Here is a 21,945-nt window from a genome sequence, read left to right as displayed (position 1 = left end):
TTAGCCTGGTTTCTAGAACCAGAAGAAAGGACTCAAGACTGTGGAATATTTTCTCACCCTAAAGTCGTGTGTCATGTCTACACTACTTTTCATCAAGGACCAGAGAAAAAGAAGCCCCCATTGAGTGCTTCAACCCAGTCTCTGCCTAAGAGCTGGGGCAGGTTTTCACAGAGTCCTGTGACAGTTCCTGCTGCTTTGGAGCACGGGAAGAACCTGAATGTCTGGTTAGAGCAGTCACCTGATGCTGAGATGGATAAATGGAAAGGTAGTAAATACCACCTGAAGTGTGCAAACAAATGGCTACCCATTGTTAGCAAATCATTTGTTACCTCTTTTTTTGGACATAAGGAACTCTGAGGAGGTTTTTTGTGTTTGTTTCACTCTTGTTTTATGAAGTCTGTGAAGGCACATAAATTTTTATGAAAGTCTCTCTATTTTTGGTATATGAAGCATTTGGAACGTAGGCCTGTGCTTTGGGTCTATGATACAAAAGTTCTTCTTTTGTCCAAAAAAGCAAGCATGAAAGGAAATTAAATCCCAAGATTTCATTAAATTTCATTTTATTTTTCCTTTCTTATCCTTTCTTTCCACTGAGTTTTATTTCATTTCATTTCATTCCTTGTCATTTCATTCCTCTCATGATATGAAATCCCAAGATTTCATTTAATTTCATTTTGTTATGTTTCATATAATTTAATTTTTTAATTTCATTTAATTTCATTCTTTGATTTGGCATGTCATTTCTTTTCACAAAATGAAAACTCATTTTCTGAAAGGACATGAAATCATGAGATTTCATCTAATTCCATTTTCCTATATTTCCTTTAATTTCTTTTAATTTCTTTTAATTTAACTTCATTTCATTTCATTTCATTTCTTAACTTTTCAATATAATTTTCATTCATTCATGAAATCCCAAGATTTCATTTAATTTCTTTGTTTCATTTAATTTATTTTAATGTTTTTAAATTTTTTAAAATTTAATTTCCCTTTATTCCATGATTAATTTTATTATTTGATTTTTCATTTTATTTCCTTTCATGAAATGAAAATTCATTTCATGAAAAGAAATGAAATCTTGAGATTTCATTTCATTTCATTTCTTTAGGTTTTCTTTCATTTATTTTCATATTTTTTCTTTTTTTTTTTTTCATTTCACTTCATTTCCTTTTATTGTGTGAAGTTTCATTCCTTTTTTTTTCGTGAAGGAATATGGATGTGCAGTGAGAAACAAAGAATATCGGTGAGAATTCCATTTTTAGGTAACTGAGACAAATTTTTGCATAACAATTGACATGAAACACAACAACCACATGAAGGAAGCCATTAATATTGTAACAGCATAGGTGAGAATGGATTCTCCCAACTTATTCTCACAGCTTCACCCCATGGAAGCCACTTTTCAGGGTAAAATAGATTTTGGTTTACCCTACATTACTTCCAGGACACATTTAAAAGTAACATTTATATTCACACATACTGCTGCTCTTTGACTTTCTGCAGCAATATCTCACTTCTACATTTGTTGCAGTTTATCACATGCTGCTTGTTGTTCCTTCAGCCCACCTTCATCAGTCTTTGTTTTTCTTTTCACCCAAAAGATGGTAAGCACCACTGACTGGCCACAAACATGTCATGATTCATAAACGTGGTTCCTGGCCCAGGCTGAGTGCTGCAGGAATATTTTCTGGCAGTGATGATGTGTATAAACTGCTTGCAGGTACCTCATTTCTCCTGCATAGGTCCAGCATGAACTTCTAATGGCATACAGATGTGGCTGTAGGTGTGGACAGCTTTAAATCAGATTCATGCCAAAGGGGTCTGCATGGAAAGTCTATTCTGTGGATGAATTATGGAAGGATAAAAGGGACAATGAAACAACCTAATGTGGATTAAAAAATGGTTGCTGTATTAACCATTATTAATGAAATGCAGTTGTTTCTGTGGCTGTAGCACTGAGAGGATCAATCCTTCCACTGTGCTATAGCTGGTCACTCCCTTGAACAAGGGAAAACACAGAAAAAGGCAAGATTGTAGTGAGAAGATCAGGATGCAGAAATCTGCATGATGCAGCCTGTTTGCAGGTTAGAGTGGTTGATGGACCAGAGGCTTAAGGTTCTGTTGGGAGGGATATTGGGAGGTGCTATAAGAGATAACACATGGCAGTAGCTGCCCAACACCAGGACAATGTGGAAGGAAGTGCAAGGTCCATGTTCGCCTCAGCAGTGTAAGCACAGCTCCATTGACTGCCTGGGGACCTGTCTGCTCACAGACTTTTGCTTAGTTTGCAAAATTGGCATATAGGAACTATTTCAAGTGCTAGGCTTTAGACACTTAGGGACAGATTTCTACAGGCAAATTAGGTCCCCTTTGCAGTTCAGGATCATTATTGTTCAAAAGTGACTGGAAAGTTTGGAGCTTTCTTTTTTCTCTTGTCACTGCCTGTCTTGTTATAATGCTTTTAGAATTTTGAGTGTTTTAGGTTGGTGGCACATGAGTCTTGTTACAAATATAGGCAACTAATATTTGCCAGAGACATAAAAATGGTGTGTGAAACAGAACAAAATGCAACTTTTTTTCAATTTAATGCAGAAATTAAATCTGTAGAGATTAGGTGTCCCAGATAGCCCTGCATGTGAAGGGGAATTGTCCTCTGTCCTAGGTCTCAAACGATGAAATGTACCCACTGAAACCAGTTGGAGTTTTGGCACTGAATTTTAATAAGGCCAAGATATAACTAGCAGCCACTGGTTCTTTGTGCTAATAATGAGAGCTATAAGCAAAGTTTTATGGTCTCCCTGAGGTGCATTAGGCCAATGGGTATTCCTTAGTTTGCCACATTCCTAGATGTTACATTGTGTGCATCTTTTACTCCCCATTGATTTTATCACCATTAAAAATGCTTTGGGATTCTTTTCTTGAGGGGAGGGGGTAGGGAGGATAAAAAAAGCCTTTGGAACAAACTGTAAAACAATGAAAAGCTCCACGACAGTGATTCAGCTAAAGCTTGTCTTCCTCTCATCTACAGCTAATGTGAACAAAGAATAAAGAAAGGCCAAAAAACAACGTGACAAGCAAAGTCAGCCTGTTATCATCCCTGTTCTATCAGTAAATGAAACAATGCTTCTGAATGCCTAAAGATAATCCCTTGGGTAGATAGTAATTTTACAGCCAGGTTTAGATCTAATAATATGCTTGCAGTTTATATGAGATCTGTGATGTCACTTTCTCTCATCCCATCAGTTAGTGGTGCAGATGTAATTTTAATTATATATTATCATTCTGTGGTCACTCAAATAATTTTAGTCCTGGATATTCCACTCATTTGGCTTATGTACAAAAACATTTAATGCTTGTACTTTAGAAATTTTAATACATTACATTTATTCATGGATTCAAATTATTGTAAAAAGGCTTTTCCCACTATTTACAGAAGAGCAAATTTACCCTGCTCAGAAGAAACAGCACAAATTTAATGCACCACTTAACACCTACTTTAAAGAATCCAGCAAGATTTAAATGTTCAAATACCTTACCCTGATTATCTGCCCAGGTTTAAATTTTTCCCTCAGGTGAAATGTTTCCAAAGGCAGGGCAGATAGGCTATTTGTTTATGTCAATAAATGATACTTTGATAGATTTTCATTTAATAATCTGATATGCAAATTGTTTTTGTGTTCGAGCTATCTTTATTCCTGTCATAGCTCAGTTCTTAACCTACGGGTTTCTTTTAAATTATGATGTCTAGATGAAGGAGTCTTTCATAGTCCTCAAAACTGAGACTCCTTTCTAAAATTGTGGGTTGAAACTAAGCTCCCTGTCAGCAGATGAAGGTCCAGAGTTTCATCTGTAATCCATAGTAAAAACAACACCAGTAATGTAACAATTTAAGGCTATTGCAAAACATTATTTTTTGAAAATCACAACAGATCTGTGAGAAAATCCACTAATGAAAATACACATCCTTTAACAAGGAGAAGTGGAGAATTCATAGAGGCTTCAACACACTCGTCTGATATTTCCTGTTTTTTCCAGTCATGCTGTCTGCTGTGAATGCATAATTCAAGGTCACATAATCCATGCCAGGCCAGTAGTGATCTGATTCTGTTTCTTATGACCATCAGCTGCTTCTTGATGTTCTCAAGCCAATTTGGAACGAGAGGGTGACAAAGCACAGGCAAGTATCACCAGAACCATTCACTGACATTTGCTGTTCAGTCAGTCTGTCTGGAGTCTTAGGGACTACTTGAGTGCTCTTAATGCAGATGCAGAGCAGACAGAAGGAACAGGAGAAGTGTGGAGGCTGTGCTTCTGTGAGCCATGCTTCCCTTTGAGCCCCGTGGTGTAAAGCCACACAGAAGCTGCACACTGGTGTCAGTTCTGGTGATGATTTGGCCTCTTTTTAATTGGTGTGGCTCTGGGATGCTCTGTAGTCTGCTGTGCCAGGTGTAGATCAAAAGAGGTTGTCCTATGGTCAACAACTGCAACCTCCTCCAGTTTTCCCTGCTTTCCATCCTCATTCCTAGCCAATCTTTTCCCTGATCACCAGTAGCTACAGGCAGTGTCTGCTTTTCCCAGGCTGCCCATACGCCTAGGCAGGCATGAGAGATTCCTAGAGAGTGGAAGTCCTTTGGTTTTTCAGCATCAGCCATGGGAGCCTAAAAGAGTCAGAAAACTGAATTTTCAGTAACTCTGAAAGTAAGGTATTTAAATACTTGCAAAGGGGAGTGGACTTCTCTTGCTCTGTGGACTAGCAACTGGAATGTGTTGTAAAGAAGAGGTATCTTTTAGTATGTTTCTGGGAAATTATGGTTAGGTTAGATTTTTAATCTCTGGAACACTGATTCCCAGGGGAAAACATGCAATGATCTCCCCTATAGGGAAGAGGGACATGTGTGTGTGTACCTGCATTCTGGAGGATAAGCAACAATCTGAAAACCTAATTACTGTGACACTGTTCTTTTCTCTTCCTTCCCCATTAGTTCCCTGGAGTCTTTCCTTTTCATGAACTAATGAACTATTTTATTCAAGAGCTGCTTGAAATGAGTTGAGCAGAGGTAATCCTCCTGAAAAAGTCTGATCCTCTCCTTGTCAAGGGAAAACTATACAATTACAAAGAAAAGTTAGTTAAAAATTTGCTAAATACTATGTACATTCCAGGAGCTGTGTGTGTGTTTGAACCGTGTAAATGCAGTACAGATGTTTAAAAGTAAATATTTTTCTACAGAAACAGCAGATGAGAGGATTAGACACCTTCTAATAGTGTGCAGTATTCTTGCCCTTATAGAAAACCAAGCAAAATTTGTTTGTGTTAGGAAGCCGGTGGTGTCCATTTAAGGATACACACTATATGGCAATATTAAATAATCTATTTCTATTGATTAATAAAGTCAGCAAAACCAAGGAGCAGTCTGGTCCTTTTGTTTTTCTAATTCTGTTATAAGGATGCTGTGATTCTCTTCTTCTGGGCTGTTCTCACAGTTTGATCATCCCTTTATCCACTGCCTTTGTCAGGTGGAAGTGTGGACTTTCCAGAAAGGTAAATTTGTGTTTTCAAGATATAGAGGAAATTTTGGGCTAAATGTGAACACAGTTCTCAAATCTCTGTTTCTGCTGCTTTTAGCAGAAGGGTATGAGTGCTCTAGAATAAAAAACCTTAAAAAATCTTTTGAATGTTAAATCTGGTGTCTGTGCTAGGGCAGCATGCAGTGATTCTGAGGAAAAAAAATGAGTAGCATTACATTAAAAGGAATTTTATTTATTCGCCGTCTTTTAAAAGTCAAGCCATTTGCTTGCTGTTTAAATTGCCTTCCTTCCTATATTTGAAGAAAATTTTTAATTTTTTTTTTAATTTTATTTTTTTTAAAGATGTAATGAGTTTTATAACTTTCTCAGGGTTTCTGAAGTGGGTATTTACATATAATAAAACCACAAAACTTTGAATGGAAATTAACTTGAGGTCCCTATTAGTTTTGGGCACCTGTTGAAATTTCTTGATCACCCTGTTATTATCTTTCCAAGGAGGAACTGCAGGCTTACCAAATATGATCTTTGGGCTTCAGGCCTGGGCTGAAGTTTTTGGCTGAGGTTTTTTCATCATGAAATGCAGCTCTGCAGTCTCTCTGCTCAAAAGAGATCAAGGACAGAATAAGTAACGAGAGTGGTGTCTTTCTTGCTTCCCCGAGATGTGCAGGAAGAGTTTTGCATTACTGCTTCATCTGTCCCATTTCTACAGCTCAGAAAACCTGTGAACCACAAAAGGTTAAAAAATACCTGCTTGGCTACCTGCTGCCAGCAAGCACAAGCAGGTCTGCCTGCTATTTCTCACCCTTTGCTCTAATGCACCATTTTACTGTCTCCTTGGTTATGGCTTAGGGTGCTTCATGGACCCTGGACAAGGTATAGGTCTCAGGTATATATTGTCTGCCCCACTGCAGCAAATCCTGCACCAACCCTAACAATATAACCTTGACATCTGTGATTCTTTCTCTGATGCCTCCATCTCTCTCCACTCCATTTTGGTCTTTCTCAACCACTGCAGTGAATCTCCACTTCAGGAGGTGACAGGAGTGATGTCCCTGTCTGGTATTTCACACATCCCACCTCAGCTGCACTCTGAGATTCAAAGTGCCATCATGCACATGAGCCATCTCCATGACTTCTTGGAGAACTGCTCACACAGAATCATTCATATTATAACAGGCCTTTAAGTTCATTAAATCCAGCCCATTAACCCAGCACTGTCATGTCCACCACTAAACCATGTCCACCAAGTGCCACATCTACATGACTTTTTACATACTTCCAGGGTTAGTAATTGAACCCCTTCACTGAGCAGCATAGTCCAACAGCTGACCACCCTTTCAGCAAAGAGATTTTTACTAATATCCAAAGTCCTCCTTTGGCACAACTTGATGCCATTTCCTCTTGTTGTATTACTAGTGAAAAAAAAGACCAACCCCTACCTAACACCAACCTCCTTTCAGGTGATTGTAGAGAGTGATAAGGTTCCCTCTGAGCCTCGTTTTCTCTAGGCTAAATAACCCCAGCTCCGTCAGCTGCTCCTCATCAGACTGGTGCTCCAGACCCTTCCCCAGCTCCACTGCTCTTTTCTGGGCATGTTCCAGCACCTCAATGTCTTTCCTGTAGTGAGGGGCCCAAAACTGAACACAGCACTCAAGGTGCAGCCTCAGCAGTGCCAAGTACAGGCGATGACCATCTTCAGTTTGCAAGAACATAGACTTGTGCTAATGGACAGAAATTAAATTGAAGCACCAGGGTGTTCATGGTGATTAATCTGGTTAAGTCTTTGCATATCCACGGTTGCCAAGAATCATCTTGTGGATAGTACCAGGAAATTGTGAGTATCTGTGCAGAAAAAGTTAACTTTACTTTCTAATAGATATGTGGTGGAGCTCCTTCAGAGGGCCTTCAAAACAATTGCAAGTTTGGCCCTTTCTGGGCAGACCAGGGGAGGTTCAGATGCTCCCTGTAGCAGCATTAATCCACAGGAAGTCAGTAAATCAACAAGGATGCATTCAGAGGTGAAAGGAGGAAGGACTTAAATGTTCTGTCAATAAGTTTTGTGTGTATTTTCCTCCTGTTTTCACCAGCCAGTGTGGGAAGTGAAGATGGACATTTGGCTTTGCCAATCTACAGCATATGAGAAACATCTTTTATTTAAGAAGGGTGGGATCTTTAGCACTGAAAAAAGACTTTTTCGTCTTGAGTAAAAAGAAATAAATTCACGTGCTCAGTTGTTGGTAATGTCAAGGATTTTAGTGACTTTTGAAAACTGTGTTTGCATGTTAAAATCATTCTCTTAAAATATTGTTTATTGAAAATCCAGGTCAAAAGATAGCTTAAGAACGCTTCCAAAGAATGTTTGCAGTAAAGTTTCCCTGAAAAACTGAAGAGGAAACAATTGAAAAGCAAACCTGCCTTTTTCAAAGAAGCCACCCCCATCACTGAAGGATAAACAAAAAGCCCTCTTTTTTTTTTTTCCTGGGTGCGGGTTGTTGTGGCTATATCCTGTTTTTCTTCTTCTTGATACTGAAGGGCATGGAGCGGTCACAGCTCTATTTTATGTGTCCACTAAAATAAGGTGAGCAAGAGCTCACTGTGCTTTGAAGGTAGGATCCAGAGAAAACTGGCCTTTGTCACTGAGTTTTGTGGTGGTGTGACCAGCACAGGCAAAAAAACAGAGGATAAGAAAGCAAAAGAAATTAGGTGGTTGCTCCTTATAAGGGCCTAGATCTCTTGCTTCTCCTCTGCAGTGTAGACCTGGTCTACCTCATCATGAATTTTTTGCTTTACCCTCCTTTATGATCAAGAAGGGACCCTGTGCTTGCTCTCCACAGTGAGGTTCAAACACTGCAAATCCTGTTTATGCCTGTGGTAATTCCCTGTAGGCAATAACGTCAGTGCTGGCCACTTGTCCCAGCCTGATCCTGTGCTAGTAATGAGTATTCGCAGCATGCATTTCAGTGTCTGATTAAATCTTTCTGAAAGGCCATCTGTTTGAGGAGGATGTGGCATTGGCTTTAATACTTTTTATACCTAGTACTCAGTGCTGCTCTTTCATGACCTTAGACATAAAGTTTGTCCCCTTGGTTGGTTAGCAACTTTCCCGATACACTTATCAGAGAAAATAATTGAATCATGGCTGTCACAACCTGGTGGGTCACTGTATATATTTGGGGAAACGCTCCTGGGTGCTGAAGCCACAAAAATTTCACATACCTAATGAGACTTTGTTGTGTACAGGGCTCAAAGAAAGTTCTCTGTTTTTTGGAAGGGAGTGAAGTGCATCTAGCTGCCTTTCTTTTATAGCACTCAGAGTAGAATCTGATGTGGTCATATATCTGTTGGTACATGCCAAGTCAGTAAGTAATCTGGCCCTTCTGCTGCATGTTTTCATCTCTGCAAAACAGTCAGTCTAAGTAGTGTTAAATCTGTCTTTCAGGGTCATCTTTCCTATAGGCTTGGAAGCACAGTTTTCCTTTGTGATTCTGTTGGCATAAAGCAAATCTTGCCCAGCCTATGTTTTCCTGCTTCCTGTCATTTGTTTTCCTTCATGGTATGCTCTCAGTATTCACCCCTTCAGCTGACAGGGAAAATTGTTACCCTGAGGTTGTGCACATTCCCTTTCTTACGTTATTTGTCTCTCTTAATCTCTTCTTTATGTTATCTTTACAGTGTGCTCCCACAAGTTTCTCAGAAGACTCTACTTGAGTTCTCTGAAAGTCCTTCCTTTTCCTGCTTCATCTGTGATCTGGGTGTGGGGTTTTCAAACCAGCAATCAAAAGGAATCTTGCATTAAATTAAATAATCTGGAAATTAACTTTCTGCACAGCAGACTAGTGGTCTTTAATGCCAAGGTGGGACATAAGATCTAATCTTTGTTTACACAGTCATTTTTTTGTTTTTCTTTACTCTTGATCTCAATCTGCAAGGGGTCTATTGACTGGGACTAGGAATTTCATATATTAATTTTACCTTGCTGTTCAGAGCAATAGCATGTTTGGGTACTTTCCCACTACAAGGAAGCTTTCCTCTGACACGTGTAACTAGAGCATAGCATCTAAATTCTTAATTTAGAAAAAAATCACAGATTTACTGACCTAATTGCAGTTAACAGAGCTTTCCCTTGCTCTGTAGGTTTTAAAAATTTCAGTTTTGTCTTTCACATTTCATCCTTTTTTTTCTTTCTTTTATATGCTGTTGGTTCACCATTCTTCCTTCCTGAGTCACCTCCAGAACTAGATAGGGGGTTTGCAGCATTGTAGTATTAGTAGGTGATCTTTGAATTTGTCTCTTAGTCTCTCTGTGTCTCTGTTTGCCTCTGTTTGACCTCTCTCAGCCCCATGCACTGCCTTCTTTTTGCAATACAGCATGACCTTTACTGAAGCAGTTATGAAAAAGCTGTTCCATGATATTTCATTCTTGTTCAACCAACTTGTCCATCTTTCGGTGTGTTTTGATCTCTGGAGGTTTTTTCCTTGATCTGTCTCAGCTGTTGCAATCTACTTTGTACTCCTTTGATATTTCTCCCTTTTCTCTCCTGTCTACTTACCTTAGCAGATCCATACTCCTACTTATAAGAGGCACTGTCAGTCCATCTTGCCAGCAGGAGAACTGTTTAAGTGGCCAGCATTAGGATGCCAAGTGCATGAAGTTGCTTTTCTTCTGTGGTGATGAGTCGTTCTGACCATCTCTGTGCACAAAGGCAATCAGCTTTTTTTTTTTTTGCTAGGACAATTCTCTTCTTGCCACCGTGTCCAGGCAGCCCTAGGGACTGCCTCTCCCTGCCTGCTCCCACCTCCCCCCAGCCTTCTGGAGCCAGCAGAGCCAGAGGCTTTTGCTACATCCATACAGCTCATGACCGTACCTGGATTTTGAGGAGAATTTAATATTAGAGTTACTTATTATGGAAAGCGACAGATTGTCTGTCACTGGTAACCTCGAGGAGAGGCTTGCTGAAATGTGCCCTCCATGTCAGCTGGCTACGAGGCAGGAATCCCTGCGTGGTGTTTTCCGCCTGCCTTTTGTTAAGAGCAGCCTGAACAGTGATGGAGATTCCTTTCCTTCCTTAAAATCTACCTAGAAAATCCTGTGTCTGTGGCAGTCAGTGCTGCCTTGTCCTGGCTTCACAGCCTGTGAGTGTTCAGGGCTTTCTCCTCTTCCTTCACAGCATCTATCCTTCATTTTTCCCTCCCGCTGGGATAAGCAAGCTATATCTAAGGGAGACAGAGACTAAAGGGGAGCTGAGCACCTCCTTTCTCTCCTCAACAGAAATTTACACTTTTTAATAATGTAATCTCAATTAAAAACATACCAATTAAAATGGGCTTTTTAGTAGCTCTCTGGGGAGAGGGAGCTATAATTCACATTAAAATGTAAAGCTTCAGAAGCAGGGAGAGCTAGGTGCATTGCAAGTGCCCGAATATTCAGTGATTTTAATTACAGTGGAAACTTGATAAATTGCTTTGTGCCACAATCCATTATTAACAGCTTAATGAATATCACTGCTGCCTCTTTTAAACTGCTCCACGGTGAAAATGATTGTCAGTATTCCAGTTGTGAACTCTGATTTTTTGGCATGCCTGTATATTTGTCCCTTAAAGAGAGAGAAGGCGGGTGAAAGTCTGCAGGCTTGGCTTTGGGGCTGGGTGAGTTCTGCTGGCTGCAGTGTCCTGGGTGAGAGAGACAAGTGGAAAGATGGAGCTTTGGTGTTTCACCACGATTGGGACTGGCTAGGGTTTAAATCTGCTCCAGGCAGTTTAAGAGAAATGTCTTTGAGCGTGCAAAGAGCCAAAGAGGGATCACCAGATGATAAGGCTACCTTTACACGTGCTGTTTCTCTGCATTACACACATCAAGGATAGAGGGCTGCTTGGGGTGTCAGGGCTAAAGGACAGCAACAGTGTCACAGCCTCACGATCAAGAATGTTACTGCTGAGCTTATTTTGGAGCAAGCAAGGGGCCAGTTGGTTTGAATTTTCCAGGTTTGAGCCAGTGAAGAGCTGATTTGAGGCATGGAATTAGGCAAGTCCTTTTGGAATGCTGAAATGAGACCAGTGATTGTGCTCAGCTTTGGACAGGGATGAAACAGTTATTTTTTTCTTGATGGTTATTTTGGCTGTAATCGTGCTAATGTTATGATGTTACATATTTATATGTGTATTTGTAGTAAAATAGTACCCCCCCACTTTTCAAGACAGCTTAATATTTCAAGGATAAAGGTTATTATTAGGAGTGATATTATTTTAGATGCTAACAGCAGACATAGGGGCCTTATACTTGTGTCCTATTGAAGTGTTAAATCATGGGAATTTAAACAGCAATGGTCTGGCTTCTGTGCAATTTATTATTTATTATTTATTGTGGGTGTTCTGTTTTCTGTTGATCATGTGGTTGGATCATTGGACCAGAGGGTCATAATCCCAAAGTTGGGTTGCTGCCAGGTTTTGACAGGATCTTGCAAGATCTGACTTAGATGCAGGATAGATCTCAGGACAGAAATGACTGGAAACTTCTAATTCAGAGAAGTCACAACTACCTATACGGGAAAAACATGATTTTTCTGAATATCTTGGGGGTTGTTATTCTAATTATGTTTTTCTGTAAAACAACAAAAATGTGTTCACTTTCACTGTCTCAGAAATGTTAACATTACTCATGATGATGTTAACTTGCACCCTGCAAATTACACAGAACTCTTCTGGGTCATTATATCGGTAATTACACGCAAGATTTTATTTTTTTCTTGTGAAAAATCTTTTGTTGACAGACTAGTAATGATGCCTGTAAGTTCCTTAAGTATTGCTCAGTCAGGGATATGTAAGATGTGGGAGATATTCTCATATTTTTGGGGAGAAAGACAGCTTGTATTTGGCGTGCTGTTAATGTTTCTATGGTTGTATTTTTTATTTTTTTACTTTTTTTAGTTTGACTTTAGGAATCATTCCAGGCTGTAATTTTTCATGCATCCCTGTGCTGGGAGAGGACAAAGTGGCAGGCAGTAATATAAAATGTCACCTAATTTTTCTTTTGTTCTTTAATTCACGCACACGTGCTTCTTCTGTGTTTATCAGTGTGCACAAAATGCCTATATTTGCAAGATAATAGCTGTGTAAATATTAGAAAGTCATATTGAAACTCTGTGAAGGAAAGGAGAGCGGGGGAGAATCCTTCCTGCTACTGAGGAGCCATCTATTGGATGAAACCCATAACTGAACTGAGCATCCATGAACTGTGGAGGATAACACAGTTTGTTATTGGTCACTGGTTAGCTGAAAATAATCCTTTCCTTCCCAGTGCTTTCACCCACTGTGTTAGAAACCTGTACCCCTTCATGCACACAAGTCATGAGAGTCAGATATAGATGTGATTATGTACTTTAGGTAAAAGCCAGTTTAATATAGCTGAAAATCCGGGATAAATCCTAATGTAGGGTACAGGTGTGATCATGAATGGATAAGCTGGCGGTAGGATTGCCTGCCAGCAGTGGAGAGCAGTTGCTTGAAGAAGTGATAAAGACAATTTTTTTCCCCATATTGCTAATACAGAATATAAATAACATGGACTGTACTTTATTTTTTATTTTTTTTTAGTAATTCATGCCATTTATGTCAGTCACAAAACCATGATCAACTTAGTTAAAATAAAAAATTCTTTTGGTTGCCTGAAATTACTTAAGGACATCACAAAACCAAATAATGAGGTGTTCCTTCCCTCAAATTCAATCTATATATTGTGTGATGCAGAAAGAAAGGATCTTGAGCAAGCCCTGGGTAGAGATGAGGGATGGCAGGATGTGAGCAGTAAATTCATCGCATGGCCCCAAAGTGTCCTGATGGCTCTTCAAAGTGAGTGGTGGGGCTTTGCAAGAATGATAAAAGGAGCATATGGGGCAGGAAGAACAAAGAGTAAGAAAGAAATAATGAGATTCCTGTGCATTTTCTTGAATGTCAGACAGCTACTAAAACAAGAAATCATTATTAATCAGGAATTAAATTTAAGCAAATGGAATTGTATTTTGTGGCAAGTAGAAAGGGACAGAGGGCAGCCTGCATCAGCAGCCTTTAGTCAGCAATCTGAGTCAGTAGAGGGTCAAGCTTCTGGGTGTCAGACACTTAGCCTAAAACATTCCCTTCCTGCATCCTCCCTTCCTCATTCAAATAGCAGAGGGAAAGAGTGTCAGATGGCTTACTGGGAGGCCAGATGAGCTTTGGGAGAGGATGCATGCATGCACTGTGAAGCAGGGTGGACAGCTTGCTGCTGGTTTGGGGATGGGTGCCTGCTCCTCATGCTGGCATGCATAGCAAGGCCTGGCCTGAGCAATTTTTGCCCCCCATCACTCAGTTATTTCTTTTCTTGTCTTCCCACACTGTGTTCTGATAATGTCACTCCTCCCCCTTCGAGCAGCAAAACACATGTGGGGCAGGAGAAGCTCAGCTACCACACACACAAATCCAGTATTTATTGGTTGCACTGCAATAATGCAGGAGTCATTATCAGAGAGGTGTTATCCTAAATGTTTTGCAAATGCAGAACGAGGAGGTTGCTGTCCACTGATATTTGCTGCCAATGTCTCTTGCTCACCACAATGCAGAGGCTGGGAAAGCTGGATGGGACTCTCCACCCACTGAATTTTGGACTGCATTCTGATCCTTCCCAAGTGTGTGTGCGATGGAGGGAGCTGTGCTGGTTATGCTGTTGTGCTGTGATGGGGGCTGACACTGCCAACCCAGTGTGGCAGAGCTGCCAAGCAGCTGCCACAAACTCATGACACTTCCTTGCCATTAGACAGAATATAATAGTGAAAAACTTAGTGCTTGTCTTGGACACCTGAACCTGGTACTAGGGGGAAACTCCCCAGAGTCAGGGACAATGGCCATTGGAGGTGTAAATAGACCTGGCTGCAGACAATCCCTTGATTTTACACTGAACAGCTACAGGGAGGGTTTCCAGCTCTCAAAGCAAGCTGTGTGTTTCTTTGTGGACCCACACTGTTAATGAAACAACCAAATAGAGGTGTTATCTTGTTTTTTCCCCACCCATAACTGTGGTATCTCTATGTCCTTTGTATCACTTCAGCCAAGTCTGGCTTTTGGCTAGTATCTTAAAACCAGTCTGCTCCTGAAAGAGTTGTCACCACCTGTATTAAGATTGTATCAACTACAAACAGATCTGTTCTTTCTCTTCACTCACTAACAGTTAGATCTGAAATTCAAATTGAAGAAGGAGGCTGCTGTCTTCCAAGACCTGAGCCCTCTAGTGCCACTTGCAGCAGTATAAACTGAGGGGAGATGGGTCACTAACAAAATCTTGGTTTTAATAATTCCCTTTAGCTTTATTTTCAGGTTGATTTAGGCTTAATCCCTCTCTATGCTACTAATGATTTTACTTTAACTTTGCATTTTGAAGGTCAGAAAGGTGCAAAATTTTAGACAAAGAAACCACCAGTATGTGTGGACTCTTCTCCCTTGTGAATGGAGGCACTACTCTGAAAATAATTTTGTATTTTTTAGCAGTTTGATTTTTTTATGCTATCAGGATGCTTTATTGAAGATACATTTAAAATATATATGTACACATTATGGATGTAGGTGGTGAAATCTAATGATTTGCAATATCTGTGGTGACTCACTGCAGAAGGGGAAACCTCTGCAGTGACAGAAAAGGTCCAGTGCTGGGGTGGACTGCCTGGGGATGCTGTGGGAAGTCAGGGTTTGCTGGGTTTTTAAGAACAGGTTAGACAAACAGCTGTCAGTGTTGGTTTGGCTGATGCTGCCTTGTGGCAAGGGGATGAAGCAGATAACTTGCTGAGTTCCTTCCAGGGCTCCTTCTGCTCTATGATGATGCTTTTGCCTTAAACTCTTTGAGTCTGTGTAAATCTGTTTTTATCCTAGGTCTTAAATGGTTTTCTGAGATCATCATTAGCTTCCCTTCACGGTGTTTTATAAGATTTGATGTCTGTTGTACTGATTTTCCTCATGGAGAAGCTGCACCAGCTATAACTGTGCTTTACAGGCAAGAAAGGGAGCGCAGCTTAAAGCATCTCAGCTCTTGTGGAAGGGCAGTGCTTTAACCAGTAAAACATATTGGCCACTTTGCAGGTTTAGTGGCAAACTCAGCCAATAAAATCCATATCATACTCTAATTCAGGCTTACTCTGGGATTTATTTTTATTTTTTTAGAAGAGCATTGATCACATGGAGAAGATATGTTTTGTTGCCATGTTTAACCCTTTCTGTTGTCAGGTGCCTTCATCTATTTTCTGAAGAGCCTGCCCCTCCTGGGGACAGCTTTCATTTTGCTTTTTTGCAACATTATTGCATTGACACGTTTCTTTCAAGTAGCAAGCAAAGGCATTGCTGTGGCTTCTGACATCAAATGCAGTGTTATTGAATGCTCACAGAATTCTCTTATAGATGTGGACTACTGTCAAAAACTTCCATACAAAATTAGTGATGATAAATAAGAAAATATCAAGTCCAAAGTTATACAAAATGTTCTCAGTTTGGGGTTTTATTATAAGCATTAAGATCAGATCAGACTGGCAAATGGCTACTCCACTTTCCAAATCAGCACCCAGTGAATTTTTCTTTTTTGCTTTAAATTTAGTCATTCTTTAAATGCAAATTATATTGCTTTGTGAGACCTGCCTGCCCTCAGACACTTGGCCCATTCACAATAAAACCATTGCAGTGTTTTCCTCTGCTGATATTAACAAATGTAAACAAAAGGGTTTTATCTGCCAGACTGAAAAGTCTCCCAGCCACTCTTGAGCAATGGCCATACCCTGCAGTCCAACAGAGTCCAGGTCCTTCCAGAGCTGAGCATCACCTGTGAGAGCATCATGTCCTCAACCTTCAGACACACAAGGTTGAGGGCCTCTCATTTGATTTCAGCTTCTATGTTCAAGCACAAGGCAAAAGGACACTCTTTCTGGAATGTTTTGGAATTGGATATACTGGCAGAGAAACTGGCTTTTTTTGTGATTTTGTTGAGAAACCAAATGAAGCCTGCAAGTGTTGGAGGTTGAATCTGATCCTTTCAAAGAAGTTTGGCAAAATGATAGTTTTAGTGGGACTGCATTTTGTGCTTCTTTTTCAAAATGATCTGGGTAGCTACTGCAGTGTTTTATTGGTAACTTCAGGGTGATACAAGTTTGTCTCCCCTAAAAAGATGGTTGCCAAATCAAGCTTATGAAAAGCTTCCTGGAGATACATTGACATAACAGTGTTTGTACAATAATATATGAAATAATATGAGATATGAGCTTTCTACCTGATAGATAAGGATTATGAAATCTGTCTTTTTTCCTTTTTGAATGAGAGCATTTGAGAAAGACCAGGAGGGTCTGTGCAGTTTATTGTGATTGGTATTATGTTAGCAGCATCACAGTTGCATGACTTGTACATCATAGCAAGTGCTTTGCAGACTACCGACCAATTATGTAATTTATTTTGATTTCTCAACTCATCATAAAGTAGGTTTTTGAGTTTCTGGGCTCCTTTGAACTCAAAATGCAGATCTGAACTATCAGAGCAGTACAAAATTTGGGTGTAATTTGCAGGAAACATGATTGAAATTAAAACATTAAGAACTAAAATTCAAACTGATATATATTTGGTAGTTTTCCTTAAGTATTTTTTTTACTGCAGCTTGCAGAGAAGTTAAACAGCTTAATCTCTCTCCCAAAAGCCTTAATCTCTCTACCAAGGGTCCCCTGGATCCCCAAAGCGTGGTGAATTTGCCAGGAGGTCAGCTGGCATGTCAGTCTTGGATACAAAACCACAACTCCCTGTTTAGGATGGTGAGAGCTGGAGTCCTGCCTGCCAAGACTCTTGCATCCTGTGAGAAAAGTCATGCTGCATCTCATGTGTGAGCAGTACATCTCTCTTCTTCTGACAGCTGTAAAACTTAAAGCGGTGATTTGAGGAGGGGAGGTGGATTCTGGCGGCCTGGCCTTCCCCGGCACCGCGCGCGTCTGTTCTTCCAGCACATCGCTCGTTACGCCTCTGTGCAGAGCGATTTCTCTGCATGGCCAGGTGATGTTTAAGGAGACTAATGAGAGGAATGATACGGCCCAGAACACTGGTGTCAGGAAATATATTGCAAGGTGTCTATCTTGGGGAAGCTGTAAGCAGGGCTTGTCTTATTATATATTTCAAAGGGGATGTCTGTGTCACCACCAAGTTAGACATTCACCCTGTCCCACACCACATTCAGATTATATATTTTTTGTTCAAATTGTAGCTTTCCATTCAATTATCATTGGCTTAATGGCAGGGTCTGTGTTGTACAGGGGCAAATCAAGTGTCCGTTGCATTAGCACGCCATTCTTTTGTGGCAGGAATTTGTTTCTGAGGCCATTGTATCGTAACTATGCAAGCGTCAGAGGACAGGATGGAGGCTATTATGGGCTTCTGCTTTTTGTGAGGAAAATCAAACAAATGTCCCTGATGGAAAAAGGAAGCCAGCAGCTGGATGTGATGACCAAAGAATTTTTTTGTGCAGTGGCACTGTAAGTACCTGGTCTGTTGTCAAACTAAAAAAAAAAAATATGCTTTTTTTAATGTGTTTTTTTTTTTTCTTCTGCTGTCAACTGAAGTGGAGAAACCCCCCCTTGTGAATTTTCATGAGATGCCTTTTCCTTTATTCTAACACTTAACAATCCAATTATATTTGGGTTTATGCTAGTATTTGCCTCTATTGCCATTGTTAGGTTTTGGAATCAGAGCAATTTTTCCATTCTGATGGTGCGGAAAAAAATATGTTTCATTATGACTTGTTATAACCCTGGAAATCTTTTTCTCTCGCTTGGGTTGATGATGATTTTTTTATGTGGCACTCTATACTGATGCCTAAAGTGAAGTAGAATAAAGCATAAGGAAGAGAAGCTTTGCTGAAATATTGCTTCTTCCACTGTGGAGAATTATCTTGGAAGAAGGCTTGCTTCTCTCTAATGTTATGCTTTTTCCCCCCCTATTATTCAAGTTGTTTTTACAAATGAATGTTGTTTTTGCAAGGTTTGTTTATGAAGGCATTGCTCTTAGTAACCCCTGCTCACCTGTGAGCAAATTACATGGCACAGATCAGGTATCCAGTTGTTTCTGGATAGGATGACCTTAAAAACAGATCCTGCAACAAGACAAGCTTTTAAATTCCTAACCAAATACATTTCGTGAGTAATAAAAAGAGCTCCTCAAAATGGCCACAGAGGCATTTCAGAGCACATTCCTGGGAATATTCACTTGTGCTAGTATTCATTAAGTTTGCTTTCAGCAAAAATTCTCATGAATGAAATTTTATTCAGTAGTCATTATGATTATTACTTTGCTATCACAGCAATAACCCAGTGCTTTGTAAAAGGCCAGGACCTGATTTTGTTTAAGGCTGGAGAAACATCTTACAGGGTCTCCAGAGAGTGTATTGTCTAAATATAAGACCAGGCTCGTCTAACAGCTCATGACTGGGAGCAGCAATCCCTTAGAGGGCAATGGGTTTGTTTACAAGAAAATTCATGGCTAGAGAAGGATGGATGCAGAACCATAGAAAATGTTACACCTTTTGAGCTGCAGGAGGCTAACAGTGCTACAACTCCACTGAATAGGAATGTAATTATACATTTTTATGTTATGAAGGTAGTTTAGGTGATGGTGGCTAGTCTTGCAGATAAAGAGACTGTCTCTACAGATGCGGTTCATTGCTATTTTGAATTGGTTTATCCGCACACTAATGAACACACTGGAAGAGGACTCTCTTGGTTTTGGGGTTTGTTTGGTTGGTTTACGTTTGTTGTTTTTTTGTTGTTGTTGTTTTTTGTTTTAATTTTAAAAATGGCCTAATAAAAATACATATACCAGTGAAATCCCTGAAGCAAAGGCTATGCTAAAGAGTTGGACTCTGAGTTGTACAATACATGAACTCCCATGACATGAATAAACTTCTCCTTCCTGGTAAAATTAAATGAGATTTTCAGCTATTCACAGCTGAAGCCTGCATGAACTCTTGCTTCCTCCAATCCATAGGAACATAATGGAGCAGAGGTATCCTATCATACTGGTGGGAATTGTGAGTAAGTCTAGGCCCAAGGAAGTGTTTCCAGAGCTGCAGCTTATTTGCAGAGCACAACATCTGTAACATCTGTTTTTTTGTTCACCTACTGGTGGAAAAGCACGTCTCCTATGCCTTGGAGGTGATTCAGTCTGACTGGTGAATGTGTGGAGTCCTTCAGCAGATGGTGACTGGCACTGGCTGCTATCTGGAGCATTGATTTTTGGGTGTACCAGGGTGAAAGATGCTCATGGGTACTAGGTACAAAATGGAAAGGTTTTCTGGGGTGGAGGGAAGGAGCTGTTAAAGAGGCACTGTGCCAATCCCCTGTGTTATTCAAACCCCAAAATAACTATTCCTCTCTGCCTGTAGATCAATCAGAACAGTTTGTTGGCAGCAGAGCTGAGCACAGGACACTGAGTATTTCTTCTGTTTTCTTGTCTCACTGCTCTCTTTTCTCATGTCATGTGAAAAATAAATAATCTGATTAAGTCATTTGACATTTATAATTAATTAGTTCTTCCTTACTCTTATTTTGTTTGCCTGTCCTTTTCTCTGGCCCTTCTTTTTTCTACTTTATCTATCAATCATCAGATCCAAGAAACCATTCAAATGTTTTGGGGTTTTTTAACAGATAAAAACAGTTTACAGCATATTCTTATCTTTTGAAGAAGAGCTTGGTCCCTTCTTTTGTCCATCGCACTGCACATGTTGTCATGTTCTGGTACCGCAGTCACTTCTAAGTCCTTGAGCTATCATGTATTCTGTTGGTATTTGAGGAATTGAAAATCAATCACACAGCCTTATGGCTTAGGTTCAGCACAATTCTATTATGCCCACTCGCAAAAGTCAATTCAAACCTTTTGGGCTATATTTCAAAGCCTAATCAAGCTTGCTGTCTGCCCTGGTTTGGAGTCAGCTCACTCCTGGCCATAGGTCTGTTTATTAGAGCTTTTGTGTCAGAAACCAGTGTAAAAAGGCAGTTCTCTAACACTAGAATTATTCAGTGGGCATTTTGCAAAGGCAAACCACCCAAACAAGCTTTGTCGTAGGGGAATACTTACTGTTTTAATATGGTTCTACAAATACATTTTTTAAAAATTGTTAAAAAAGAGGCTATCTTGGTACAAGTGTTCATAACTGTACTTTCTCATAAAAAGATGTCCCAATTTACTGAGATTAGATTTCAGCCCTGTCACGCTAAGCTGGTACAGAAAGTATTGTAGATGCAACCCTGAACTTAGATGGTGAGTTCCATGCTTTGGACCATATGAGCAAACAAGGATGGTGCTTCCAAGCAGATGGAGCAACTCCTCCAAGCATGATTTGTGCTGCCTCCATCTGGCAGGGGCACATGGGGCCTGCATGTACAGTGTCTGTGTCAATCCCCTGATTCCCAGCAAGTGCCAAGAATTCAGCCTAAGAATAAAATAAGCTCTGTGTAGAGCTGGCCATTAGCAATCCTCTGTGAAGGATACATAACGTACCTGTTGTGAATTGGGGGAGATCAGTCTCATCTCACTGGGAAGAAAGCAATGACAGGCTGTTAGTTGTGGCATTTCCAGATGATTCATAGAAGCCTCCTCTTTTGGTGAGAGGCTGGTGGCCATTCTGTAGAAGCCAAGCATGCACTATAAATAGGATGTCGCTCTCTGCTTCCATGCCCCATGGAAGACATTGCTCTGTGACCCATCCTTCATGTTCCCTGTCCTGCTGTGTTCTGCAGAGGCGCAGAGATTTTCTCCAGTGGATGCTCGACGCCTGCGACTCAGCCGACTCCCTGGCAGCCGGGTGCTGGGATGTGCCCGGCCCATCTGCTGCTCTCAGACAGGATGAAGCGCCTCCGGTTGGCACGGCCCCATCTGAAAAGGCTCAGAAGACGCTAACAGAGGATGAGATAGCAGGCCAGGCTTTCCTGTTCCTGATCGCTGGGTATGAGACCACCACGAGCACGCTGTCCTTTGCCACCTACTTGCTGGCCACCAACCCAGAATGCCAGGAGAAGGTGCTTCGGGAGGTCGATGAGTTCTTTGCAAAACATGTGAGTATGATATGCTGGTCTGGGGCTTTGTGCAGGGAACACAAGATTAACACAAGAGATGGCCTAGAAACTTGGTGTCATAGGGAATGCTTAACCTTAAAAAAAATACTATATTATTGCAATCAACCAGCTATTGTCAGGCTTTAAAATTACATATTTCTATTTTTTTCCTCTTGTACAAATGCTTCTATTGTTTTTGCAGTCAATTTTATTTGCTAATCTTTGTAGTAACATAAATAGTGTTCTTACAAATAATAAACGTCAAAGTTTTGTTTTAAATCTTTTTTTCTTTTTTTTTTATATCTAGCAGCATATGTGTAAGCTTAAAAAAAATC

The 21,945-nt window shown here is 40.2% G+C and overlaps 1 protein-coding gene across 12 annotated transcripts in view; it reads left to right on the top strand.

Annotated features, from left to right (window-relative positions):
* Positions 1 to 21,945, top strand: part of TBXAS1 (thromboxane A synthase 1) — a 258,727-nt gene that overhangs the window by 171,393 nt on the left and 65,389 nt on the right. For all 12 annotated transcript variants that reach the window (XM_033514764.1, XM_015628575.2, XM_033514763.1 and 9 more), the window contains one exon: positions 21,296 to 21,610. In XM_033514764.1, coding sequence (XP_033370655.1) covers positions 21,296 to 21,610 — 315 coding nt within the window. The remainder of the gene's footprint in view (positions 1 to 21,295; positions 21,611 to 21,945) is intronic.

This window comes from Parus major, chromosome 1A, assembly GCF_001522545.3.
Source record: "Parus major isolate Abel chromosome 1A, Parus_major1.1, whole genome shotgun sequence".
In the NCBI taxonomy this organism is placed as follows: domain Eukaryota; kingdom Metazoa; phylum Chordata; class Aves; order Passeriformes; family Paridae; genus Parus; species Parus major.
This window is presented reverse-complemented; position numbering and strand designations above follow the sequence as displayed.